The 13,606-nt window shown below is 27.5% G+C and overlaps 2 protein-coding genes across 10 annotated transcripts in view; one reads left to right on the forward strand and one right to left on the reverse strand.

Annotated features, from left to right (window-relative positions):
* The window catches only part of LOC142329714 (uncharacterized), a 246,437-nt gene that overhangs the window by 83,449 nt on the left and 149,382 nt on the right, over positions 1-13,606 (reverse strand). The window lies entirely within an intron of this gene.
* LOC142329715 (uncharacterized) overlaps positions 1-13,606 on the forward strand; it is a 65,835-nt gene that overhangs the window by 43,367 nt on the left and 8,862 nt on the right. For 7 of the 8 annotated variants that reach the window (XR_012757572.1, XM_075374438.1, XM_075374437.1 and 4 more), the window contains 2 exons: positions 4,465-4,603; positions 6,189-6,306. Coding sequence is in view for 7 of the 8 variants with exons in the window: in XM_075374438.1 (XP_075230553.1) it covers positions 4,465-4,603; positions 6,189-6,306 (257 nt within the window). In the remaining variant the exon portion in view is untranslated. Of the gene's footprint in view, positions 1-4,464; positions 4,604-6,188; positions 7,474-13,606 lie in introns of those variants that run through there. The other variant, XM_075374436.1, reaches the window with a different exon arrangement.

Below are 13,606 nucleotides of genomic sequence, written 5' to 3' on the forward strand. Positions count from 1 at the left end.
ATATAACTTAACCATTGTAATGTATTTTATTATGCATAGTGCTTGTAATAATGGGTATACGTAGGCTTATCTCAAGATTGGTTAACTCATCTTAAGTATTCTCTGTTATACATACATTTTAACTCATCACTTTGCATTTTACAGACTTTTAATCGCATATTATAATGACATATAATGGACGTAATAAGGATGATGTAGTAAGAACTACATCACACTTAAATAGGAAAAGCAAAATAAAATATAAAAGAAATTAAATATATATATATTTAATTTCTTTTATATTATTTTATATATATATATATGCATATTAAAACATTATATATATTATAAGACATTATGTAAATGTATTAAAAAAAATATATATATATATATATATATATATAACACCAGGAAATTATCTGATAATGATACATTATTTCCAACGTGCATCTTGGCAATTTCATATGTATTTGATGTATTTATAATACATATGAAATTGCCAAGATTACTTATTGTCTACTGACTGTAATGGTAGAATATTACTTTCACTAGCTATAACCCAGTGACCTCACCATTGTTTTTATGCTGTAAATACTTTTCCAAAATATTTTTTGGTGTAACAGCAGCACATTATCTGCTGTTTGTCTTTAGATAAACAAAAATTTCTTTCTGTTCTGTAAAAATCCGTCAAATGTAAAGAGTTAAAATAAATCCTGCGGAGTGTAGAAAACCATCTCAAAAGTATTATTTGCATACTATGTTTCATTGTGACTTAAAAAATTGAAGACTGAGCAGTTCTGAAAAAGACTACCTTTTTGGCGGAATCATTCAGTAGGAAGAATTTTTAATCTTTTTTTTTCAGTTTGTGGATTCGTAAGATCAATGATGAATTGGAACTCAAATATATTTGTGGGTTGCATCAGCAAACCCACAACCTCCTCCTTGTATTATCTGTATTTCATCTAATGCTGGTGATGTTGTTTCAATACATATTGTTGGAAGGAACTTGAGAAATACATGAGTGTATGATTTTCAGTAGTCTATCACTAAGAACCTTTGTTGCTTCTTCCTCACTGTTGAAGCTATGTGCTGTTGTTTACTTACATTTTCATAGTATGTTTTATAATTATGCTGTTCATCAAATTCTGCAAGTGTTTTGATTCCACAATTTCCTACAACTGAATCAATTTTGTTGTGGGTGATGTTTTACAAAATCTTGTTTTTTAAGAGATTTAAAAATAATTCTTTAATTACTGCAAACAGTGTTCTAAAAGGCTTTACATGTTCTTTTCTTGTATCTTGACTTATACTCACTGGTATCCATATCCCAGTACTTAATCAACTTAAAATTGTTCCAAATTAGGATTACTTTACCACTTTGGTTAATTGAGTCAGCAAATTTAAACTTGTTTATATTTATACAACTTATGAATTCTAGATAAATTAATAGAGTAAATTAATAATAAGAAATAAATTTGTAGTTTATAAATTGATTAAAATATAAACTAAAATGCATGTTAGAAGATTAATATAATAATATATTATTTGATAGTATTCTACACTGTTATTCTTGAGATAAGTTTTCTATTCTATTCTTAAGATTCTCTATTCTATTCTTGAGATATGTTTTCTATTCTTGAGATAAGTTTACAGTATGCATTTAAAAACAAATACTTTTCTTCAGATAAGTTTACATGTGTTAAAGAGACCTTGAGATGAGCATTTAATTGATTTCATTTAAAAAAGTAATTAAATATTAGTATTAATTCTAAAGTTCTCATTTGCCTTGATTTATGATGATATATAATAATAAATTTACCATAAAATTAACCTGTCATTTCAAAACTTATCCTTTCAAATGAACACCAGTTTTTTACAAAATGTTCTAAATTAATTAAAAAAGAAAAAAAATGGTAGATGGTGACAGATTACTTATGTGTGGTAATATTCATAATACAAAATTTTCTGTAGTTTCTATAAAAGTCCTCAAAACTTTATAAAATGTTATTCTAAATTATTCAGTAAAATATCCGTCTTAAAACAATAACAATGCTACTTATAAATATTGTCTCAGAAAAAGATGATGTAGAAAGTTACACATATAGAATTTTTTTCTGAGTTGTTTAATTTTTATCCAAATTTACTAATTCTCTCAATGTTTTTGCACAGCAATAATCAAAACATTTCTAATCTACCTCATTTTTAAAAATGAATATTGGGGCTGTGGAAAACACATAGAATTTGTTGCTAGTCATACAGCTATGAAAAATAAGTTATTTAATCTGTACTGGAAGAAACAACATTCAATCCAGTTGACAAAATGCAGTGAAATGTATATTTTATTAAATATTATTTTTGCATATTAATTATATATACTCAACAAAAATAGATTATCTATAATTTAATGTTTACATTTTTGAAAATATGATATTTGAAATTATTATAATAAGAAAAAATATTACTTGCAGATGAAAGTAAAATTTAATATAAATGGAAATACTGCAGTTTACGAAATTAAAGAAATATATATATATATATATATATACATATATAAAATAAAACAGAGTAGTAGTGATTCAAGCTTTAGAATAAAGGTTTGTACTTGAAACAAGGATAAAAATCAGTGTTTAAAAAAATATCTGAACTAGCTATGAATTAATCTGTAAATGGGTTTAATGAACAGGAGAAATCAATGAATAATTTAATAGTAATTTCGGTTGTTAACTAAGTAGTGTTACATGTCTGACCTCTAAATATTCAAGACTAGATGTGATAGAATCATCATTATTGTTTGTAGTTTTAACAGTAAGTTTATGTTCAGATTTTACGTACGTTGACATAATTTCTTTGTTTAAACATTTTTGTTATTCTTAAAGTCATGATGAATCTTGTTTCTTTTATTATGTTTAAAATATTAACTTATTAAGTTTATGTAAGTATTTAAAAGGTACCTGTGTCATGTGTCAATGACACAGGTACCTTTTAAATAACAAGTAACAATTTAAGTAACCTTTTAATTTAAGTAACCTATTAATTAACCTATTATTTAAGTAACCTATTATTTAATTTAAGTAACCTTTTAAGTAACAATTCAGAATTGGCTTCTATGAAGCCAATTTCTGTGGCTTCATAGATTGTGTTAAGTTAAAAACCTAATAATTAAAGCATCTAGTAGAAAAAAAGAATATTCACTATTTGTATAAGAAGTAAGTAGTTGTAATAAAAACAATAAAGTATGAAAGAAATTGACAGAAATTGAGAAAAATTTTGTGTACCTCATTGTTTTTTAAATTTGTCTGGAGCATACAATAACAAAATTATAGAAAGATTTGAGACCAGAATGACAATTCAAGGTGAATAATAGAAAGAACCATTAATTATATTGTTTTTCATGAAAGTAAATTTTGTTAGAAGTAATGTACGATATAGATTCATTACTTCTAATGTTACCTTATACTCGTATATTCTTTACACCTACATGTCTATTATTCGTGGGAGTGAAAATAATTATTAAAAATATAAAAAAGTTAATAAATTGTTGTAAAAGAAAGACAATGCTGAGAAAATAGACATTAAGAATGACAAGTAAATAGATAGAAGGAGAATAATAATTAAAAATAGAAAAAAGGCTAATAAATTGTGACACAAGGAAGGTAATGACTAGTTTATTAAGATTAGAGAATATTATTTTTTAGAGGTTGCAGAGGTTGCACTTTATTTGGGCAGAAGAATTTTTCTCTTTGTTGGAATCACTTTAAAATAAAGAAATGGGATTTCTAAGAGTAGTTGAAGTGAGAAAGATCCTAAAAGCTTTTTTTAGTGTAAGCCAGGAGAGGAACAGAACAAAAGGATCTCAGAAAGTCCACTAATCCCACTGTGAATTGCAGATAGACATTCGCCCTTTGTTGCTGGATAATTATAATGTTCTGGATGGTTATGTGTAAGAAATAGTGAATATTCATAAGATATAAATAGTAGGACTGTGTCCTGCTCCTGTTAAATGAATTAAGTACCTTTGAGAAACAGGAATTTAACAGAAAAATGTGCTTATCTTGCTCACCTATGTGTGATGCACTTTGTTTTGATCCAAAATGGATCAAAAACCAAATTTTTGATGTAGTCTTTTTTTTATGGGGTGGGTGGAAGAGGCAATTTTGTGATCTAACTGTACTTAGTATACACCCTTAAAAAGATGGAAAATATGTATGATTTGACTGAAAGAGAACATATTATATTCATCAAAATTTAAAGAAAATATTAGATTTTGGGATTTAAAGATAAACTGTTGGCAAATGTATGACATGTTGGCCTTATTGCGCTCTCTTCTTATAATTAAGAGGCAGAAGAACTTTTATAAAGAAAACTGATCTGCTAAAATAATATACAGATTTAGAAATAAAGAAATTGTAATTATATTTAAGGGAATGTAGCACCTAATGGATGTGAAACGTTATTTTATAAAATGATATCTTATTTTACTTTCAGTTCCTGGCATTACTGGTAAATTTTATTCCACTAGAGAAACTTGTCAGGGTAAACCTGATTTTGAGGCTGTTAATAAAGCGTATGATTCTGGGCCAAAACAAAAATTTTCAGGTTTTAATCCACCATTAGAAAGCCATAAGTATGTACTGTGTATTGTTAAATAGATATCTAATCATATAGTTAAATTAATATGTATTATAAAATTTCATAAAAAACATTTTTCATAAGTAGTTTAATGCAATAATGTTTCAAAGTAAAACTACATTATTAAGATCCAGTTCTTCTAATTTTACAGTAGATCTTTCAAAATTAATTTTTTTTTAATTTTTAGTTAATTTGTTGGGTAGTATATACTTAAATATATTACTACATGATATTTATAAGTTGGCATTATATTTAGTAACATTTAAAATGTTATAAGTAATAATACTTATTAACTACTGATTTAAGAATGCTGTATTGTAGAATTTTTGTATGATAAATCTATGTTATGTTCCGAAACCAAAAAGGTTCGCAGGAAATGTTACATGAGATACAAATCCCTTACGAAATTGGTATAGCCATTCTTAAGATAATAATCACATGGTGCCATATTTAGTAAGGAAAGTAAGGATTGAGGTGGTTTCCTTTTTTCTTCGTTAAACCTAACATAGTGTTGGACAAAGGCATGTTAAACCATTCAGAATGCAGAAGATGATCAGCTGTATAAGCGACATCTTCACTCTGTCCACTTTAGGGACTTGATTGTATAGTGAATATTATTACTCTCAGAGAAAGCAACTATGACTATTGACCCTTATATCTCAGATGCTTTATTTACATTAATTCATAAGATTGGGACAGGGAATGTAAAGCAACAGATTAACGTGCAAACTTCTGTTAAGAAACAAAGGGTTATATATATTGCCTCTAATTAGTAGGAGGGTCATGTTCCTACTGTTCAGTATAAGTTATAGATAAGATGTTGTAACAGGAACATAGCTTTTTTCAGGATATAAATAAAGCAACAATTTATAAATTTCTCTATCTCTCATTATAATATATATTTTTTTTTTTTATTGTAACTTATGCTGGCTTTACTTTTGGGGTATAAATGCTTTTTGCAAAGTAATATTTCAGAACAGAAAAACGTTGATGACTAAAGCAGTTATACCACTGCTGCATGGTACTTTAATAATGTAGCATACTTTGTGTAGGAAAAACGTTCTTGGAATTACTTTGTCCCACATCAGTCATAAAGAGGTTTTACCTTTGGAGTTTTTCCTTTGGAGCAGTTGGTCGATTTCATTTGGTTTTCTTTGTGAAATTGAGTGCTTTAGTATTTTTTCCTGAAATTGTGTATTTTCCTATATTTTTATTATTATTATTTTATTTACAAATATCTACTAAACTGATAAAAAAGGTTGTTTTTTACCATTATAATCGTAAAATCCATTTATATACATATTTTAATGATTGAAAAATGCAGACTAAAAAATAATTTAATTGGAAAAAAAGTTTTAATTTTAACAACACACATTTATTAACTGCGTACAATGAAGAGATGTAGTTATAAATTTTAATTAATATCCTGAATTTTTTGAATAATTTTCCTAGCATTATTTTTCTGCAATTAAACTAAAACTCAAGTTTGAATCCTAGTCTGACTTAGCATTTTTCATACATTAAAATGATTCCATGTATTATTGCTGTGCTATTTTTTTTTAAGTTTTGTTTTTTTTCAGATATGGATGGTACTCTGGTGTATCTTTTACAGACGTGGATATATTAAGAGATAGAAGAATTAATTATCATAAAAGGACTTCACCTATGTTTAAAATGCCGACAGTTGTTAATAAATAAGTAAATTAAAAAATTTAAGTTAAAAAGATTTTTTTAATTCCATAAGCTATAAGTGATAGCCTGTACATCTTTTAACTATAAGCTAAAAAAAAAGGAAAAGGTTGTAATTTGTATTTACCTGGCTGTTTCTGTGGCTTCATAATCTTATAATAGATTAATGGATCTATTAAGAATGCTGCAGTTAGTTTTAAATTAATGAGCAAGTTACAGAGAATAATCTTACATAAAATATTTCTTGTATGTTACTGTCTTTTTTAGATCAACTATTTTGAAGCTATCAGAAAGTGGGATCTCTTATAGATTTGTACAAGTTTTACGTGAAACTGCCAGTTCATAGGAAGGTAATATTGTCAATTTTTACTTCCTTTTATGAAGTAAAGGAAGTATTGTGATCTCAAAAAATTTCAAATTTCAACAGAAATATCCATTTTTGACCTGAATCCATTTTGACTAGTTTCGGTATGACATCTGTACATATGTATGTATGTATCTTGCGTAACTCAAAAACGATTAGCCATTGAATGTTGAAATTTTGTATTTATGACTGTTGTAACACCTAGTTGTGGACCTCCCATTTTGATTGCAATCAACCAAACCAAAAGTGTCCAATAAAGCCCAATATCCAAAATAATTTGGATTTTAGACTTTTTCTTAACTGTAATAATAAGCACTCACTGAGAACTTTTCAAAGATTTATCATAAGTGGTACTTATTTTCATTGGTTCCAGAGTTATAGCAAAATGAAATTTTAATTAATGAAATATTTGGATCTTAGAAGGGGAAGGCACATCAGACTTCATCTCCTTTTAACTTTTTATTTTTTTTTAAATTTAAATTATTGATTTATTAATAATTATTAACCTGTAATTGTTAAAACATTTTTATGATAAGTAATAATTCAGTAATAATAAAAAAAAAATCAGAAGTTATTAACAAAATAAATTTTATGTACTTTTCATTTTATAAAAAAATGTGTATATGTAATTTAAAGGCATACAAGGAAGTCATGTGTGCCCACATCAGATTTTTATGTAACAGTATAAACCTGAAATAGCAGTTCTGTTTTTTCTTACTCAAATCTAATATATTAAAACTAAAAAAAAATAGAATTTGTCGTAATGTTATAATAAACATTATGAAAAATGTTTTATGACACATTAACAATTTAAATTTTGCATAATTTTCAAATTTTTTTAAATTATTTTAATTTAAATTTATGAGAAATTGTTCTTTGTTATAAATGAGTGATGCATTATAGGAAAGATTCAAAGTTAAGGTAATTATTTTTATTTAGTCGGGTTGAATAATGGTCAATGATGATTTTATTTTTATAGTGTTTATTTAAATGAAAATTAATATTTTAATGGACGTTCTTGAGCAATTTGTTACAGAATAATCATCATGGATTTCAGTGATAATGTCTGAAATTTGATTTATTTAAATAACAAATTAAAGAATTTATAAAATTGAGAATATATATAACTATAATTCCTAGCAAATCTTTAATATACACCTTATTCTTCCTAGATTAATATATATATATATATATACACTAATATTATTTTACTGAAATTAACCATTTTAAGATTCATATTATTCCTCTGTACTGTAAAATTATAATCGAGTTCTATTAAAATAAATCATCTAGAACAGAATATTGAGATAAGTCATATCTTACCTAAATTTTACCACGAAAGTACTTTCTTGGGATCCAAAGACTTACAATAAAAAATATTTAAACCAGCATTAAAACCTAATAACCACATAATAAAATAAACAATCTGGGTGGAATTTATAAAATAAAGTGCAATGTTTGTAATGATATTTAAATAGGGAAGTAAATAGATCCTATAAAATTAGATATATTGAACATTATATACATTACAAAAATAATAAATTAGGTTTATCTAATATGGCAAACCATCAAGAAAAAATTAAATTCTACTTCTGATAATAACACAAATTTAGAAATATTATGAATTAATAAAGATGACATAAAATTGAATATATTAGAAAAATAATTACATATATAAATGCAAACAAAATTTCATTTTGATAAACCATCAGACAAAGTTTGAGGGACAAGTTCTTGTAAAAAATGTAACAGATAACAGCACTCATACAAATTAATAAGGAATTTCTATTATTTTAGTTTTTAATCTTTATTATGCAGTAATAGAATTATTTCAGTCATAACTGAGGATGCTTGATCCCACGAAAATACTTTCATGGTAAAATTAAAGTAAGATATGTCTTATTTCAATATTCATTACTAGGTGGTTTACTTTATTAGAATTTAAGTATATATGTAAATCAATTTTCAATTTTTACATTAAATGGAAAATGGGAATTTAAGTTGGAAATTGTGAAAAACTGACAATAGAAATTTCATTTGAAATAAATATTAAGGATAGATGATGTGTATTTATATAATGTTGGATAATGGATACCCTAAACATCTTGTTACTTTTGTTGCTGGTTTATATTCTGAAATGACTATTATGATTGACGTGGGTGATGGGATGGTAGTTGGGGAGTTGAGGATAAATAAGGGTCTTTGACAAGGTTGTCCAATTTCACCAACATTATTTAGTATGTGTCTGGATAAGCTAATGTCTATTTCACCAAATAAAAATAAAGTTCACTATGGTGTACATCTTGGGCAAGGAGTTTTTCTTAACTTTTTAGTGTTTGTACAGTAATTTGGTACAGTGTTTTTAATTTGGTACAGTGATTTTACAGTAAAGTGAAGATAAGCTGCAACTGGCTTTTCATCAGCTCCATCTCCTTAGTAAAGAATTCAACATGAAAATTTCACAACAGAAATCTAAAGTTATGGCCTTTTGCGGAAAATGGCCCTTACATTCTAAGACAGTCATTGATGGGAAAATTCTGGAACAGGTGGAAAATTTCAAATATCTGGGGTGTGACCTGCCCTTCAATCATGAACAAGATATAAATGGAAAATATGGCTAAATTTAGTGCAGTTTGTGGATCAATATGCCGTACTCTGAAAGGTCAGATTAGTAAGGCTACCCAAATTAGATTTTATAAAACAGTGGCCAATCCTTTACTTACATATAGTAGTGAACTGTGAGCCAAGAGCAAATCAGATGTTTCCCACATATAAGTGGCAGAAACGAGGTTCCTGCAGAGCATGAGGGGTTGTGCGAGAGAGGATCATATTAGGAACAAGGTCATTCGTGAATAGAATAAGATATAATCAGTCAATGAAACAATCAGATGATATCAAAAAAGATGTGATATCGATACGAATGTCTCAACATAGGCTGCTATTACGTGCGTGGTATTAAAAGCTGGATGGAAGAAGAGATGTAGACAGACTAAGAAATTGATGGGCACCAGAACAGCTAATAAAGACTAAACCATGTAGAAGAAGAAGGTGGAGAAGATGATATGTATCTACTTTTGTTCAATTTTTAAATGCCTGATTACATTCATGCTATAAATATGATTTTTTCGAGTAAGCTGTCTTTTGTGAAACTCAGTAAAATCTAAAAATTATTATTCTGGTTCCTAGTTTAAACAATGTGTATTTTATGAATATTTAAAATACATGTTCTCATGCCAATTTATATTTATGTGCTTTTTAATATTTCTGCACCATAATGTAAACTGATATTACTTTTAACTTTTGTAATATAGAATTGGATATCTATAATTCTAATATTGGCTTCAATTATTTTTTGATAAACATTAATGGAATAAAATGTCTTGAAATTACAATATAAATTTTTAATACATTATTTGTAAATATTTTAATTAGAAATGTCCTAAGAATTAATTTTATTATTGATTATTTGTTTTATTACTAATATTTTGTTCACATTTTTATCTAGAATACTTTTGCTAAAGAAAATTCTAGTCCAATTTAGTAATCGCTGCAGAATTTAAATACAATAAATCATTTAACTTCCTTGACCTTAGCATGTTTAAATTGGACATGAAGCTCACTTAGACAATAAACTTGCTTTTAAAATAAATATAAATCCACTACTATATAATTTTCCACGGTACATGTAACGCAAATAAATAATATATTTATTAAAACCAAAATAAAATACAAAAAAAAAGAAAAATACAACCGATAAAAATATTAATAATTTTAACTTTTTTCCATAAAAAAATTAAAAACATATTCATTTCTGATATGAGCAAGGTTATCTGCTAGGTTGGTTTCCCTTTATGTATTTTCATAAAAAATTTACTACATGTAAACCTTTCATAATTTCCATCACTAATATAATAATCTATCAGAGCCTGCTAATTCATCTCATTAAATCAATGTAATACCTCTCCCCTTGCAATCTCACATCATAATTGCAACCTCTTCTGTGTGTGCTCTATAAATATTGGACAACCACAAACAAGATATACTTATTTATTTTTATGTTACATTTCGAACTTTGCAACCTTCTCATCAATGTTACAATTGAAATCTCATAATTGTCCCGAGTATTGAAGTTAATACATTCTATTGAATTCATTACTAAAATGGATTATTTCTTCTTATTCTAAATTAAAGTTTGTAAAAAATCATGAAAAATCACTCCACTACACTTTTTTGTAACAGAATTTTATTTTTTTTTTTTAGCCCCCTTCCCGCACACACTCATTATGTTTGCTCAATTAGTCTTATTTCTTGTACTACCCTCACTTACTCTTGATCATACAATTATAATATTTTCACACTTATAATATCATACACTTAATATTTTTGCCCAGCACTGTTGGGGACCATTTAAAACTTTCACCACTTATAAAAGTGCATTTTTAAAATATCGAAATACAACAATTTTTTAACCCTTTCTATATATATATATATATATATATATATACATTAATCATTAGATATATTATGTGGGAATGCAAACATACATTTTAAGAAAAATTTCCATCTATTATGTAATCTGCTACTGCCCATGTGTTAGAGTTGACACTTATGTGACATTTTCTTGTTAGCCCTGCTTGGTATAAGAGAGGCAAAACTTTTCCTAACACTGTAGAACCAAATTTTTCCACAGCGATTCTTTTCATTATGCAACTGTAAGACAGCATAAATGGAATTAGCACTACTTCCAAGTAACACTCATTCCATTGATTAACCATTTCAATTTTAGTATTTCCATAAAACAATTCCTTTAGAGGCATGGTTTCTGTCTTTTGTAAATATACCATTTTCTTTACTTCTTTTATTTATATTTAATCACCAAATTTGCAGATGTTTTTTATTCTGTTTATCAAGTGCTGTAATGATTTGGGAGTGGAACCAGTAGTATTAGATCATCAGTGTACACGAAAGGCCTAACATTAAACTTCTCAATTAAATCCTCTCTTTTACATATTTCTCTAGATCATTAAAAACAAGTTTATGTAAACTTGTGATGCAAACTTAAAAAAATTTGTTGAAAAACCACCCAAGCTGAACTTGGACAAAAAAAACAAAGAGAAAAAAACTTACACAAAGAGAACTTTATTCTCTTTGTCTTTATCCATTACCTTTTTTATACTTGTCATTGTAATTACCCTATCCAAAAGATTTTTCTTAATCTTTTCTGCTACCCTACGATTCTGACCCTTCTACCTTAGATAAACGTTTTTACCATACAAATTACCTCATTTACTTTACATAATTGCTTGTACATTGAAAAGAATCAGTCAGTTACCCATATTCTCATACATTACTTCTAACATAAAGTCTAAGATTTATTCACATCATCTTGCAGACTCAATCGCTCAACACCTCAAGATCATACTCTTCATATATCTTTCCATTTTTACCCTTGACCAAACATACCTGGAAAGAGGACTCAACTTATTTTTTTTTTTTTCCTGAATTTTTATGGGCATCGACTGCTAAGGTCATTAGCCCTCGTCACATTGTTTAAAAGAAATTATTATCTCCATCAGGATCGTCATATGTAAGGGTGTAAAGGGTCCTTACATTTTATTTAAAAAACTCAAACTTCACAATATATATTAAGATATAAAAGACAGGACAATCACAAACACTTACGGGGTGTAAAGGGCCCCGATATTAAAATTTGAGATAAGGTTCTCAAAAGACCATGAAATTAAAATTTTCAACTTATCAATACCATTTCTTTCTTTATATATATATAAAACTACCGCTTAGAGATTCTTTTATCACAGCTTTAAACTTTCATTTTATAGACTTTTAAGAAGTCCACTGGCGTGTAGAAATGCAACTATATTTTCTTCATTTCCATTATCCAGATCAGCACTAATATTATTTGTAAGACGGAACCTCTTTCTGAGGTCCTCATATAATGGTATACACTCTTCTATTAGATGCTTGATTGTCAGTGTTTTATTACAAACACCGCACATTGGTCTCACTTCGCCAGTTAACAGATATAAATTTGTTAATCGCGTGTGACCGATTCTAAGTCTGGTCACCGCTACTTGTTCACGGCGAGTCAACTTAGAGTCCAACTTAAAGTCAACTTAAAGCTTTTCCGAATAAGGAGAAGTTTTTACTGAGTTTAATTTTGTATTTAAACTCCTCCATTCAGCATTCCACTTGTTTTTTACTATGTTTGTTAGATGGTTTTTAACATCTGCCACTCTTATAAGAAAGGATCCAAATCATCGCTGACTGTTGCCTTTCTGGCAGCTTAGTCTGCGATTTCATTACCTGTAATACCAGCATGCCCCGGAGTCCATACAAATACGCATCGCTGTCCTCGTTGATTTAGAACGTATAAAATGGACAGGATTTTTGCAATTAGGACATCCTTAATGTTCTTAACTTATTATTCTGCTCATTGTGGTTTTTAAACTTTAACTTTCCCGAATAGAACAAACATTTAGCTTTATAATTCTTTTGCATTCCCAAATGCGTTCATTCTTTTCAATCACAACTACATTCGGAAGAATGCAATACTATATGTCTAACACAGGTTAATGGCTACCCATTCATGCTTTCATGAAAAAATCAAACACTGCATAAAACACAGAACAAAATCAAAAACACATAAATAATAGAAAATGTAGAACATTAATGTACATTAACCAACAATAAAATGTAAAAAAATTCCATTATATTCAGGAAAGAAGGTTGCTTGTGTTGCTTTCAAAACCATAAAAAAATATGTGAGATCATTAAAAAAAAACTGAAAGATACAGCATACAGGAGTTTACAAATTAAACTACATTGATTGCATTAAGCGATACGTTAGCCAGACTGGATGTATATTTACTTACAATATAAAGAATACATACAATCATTATGTACACCAACAGAATCATCCTTTGC

This window comes from Lycorma delicatula, chromosome 9, assembly GCF_047948215.1.
Source record: "Lycorma delicatula isolate Av1 chromosome 9, ASM4794821v1, whole genome shotgun sequence".
In the NCBI taxonomy this organism is placed as follows: domain Eukaryota; kingdom Metazoa; phylum Arthropoda; class Insecta; order Hemiptera; family Fulgoridae; genus Lycorma; species Lycorma delicatula.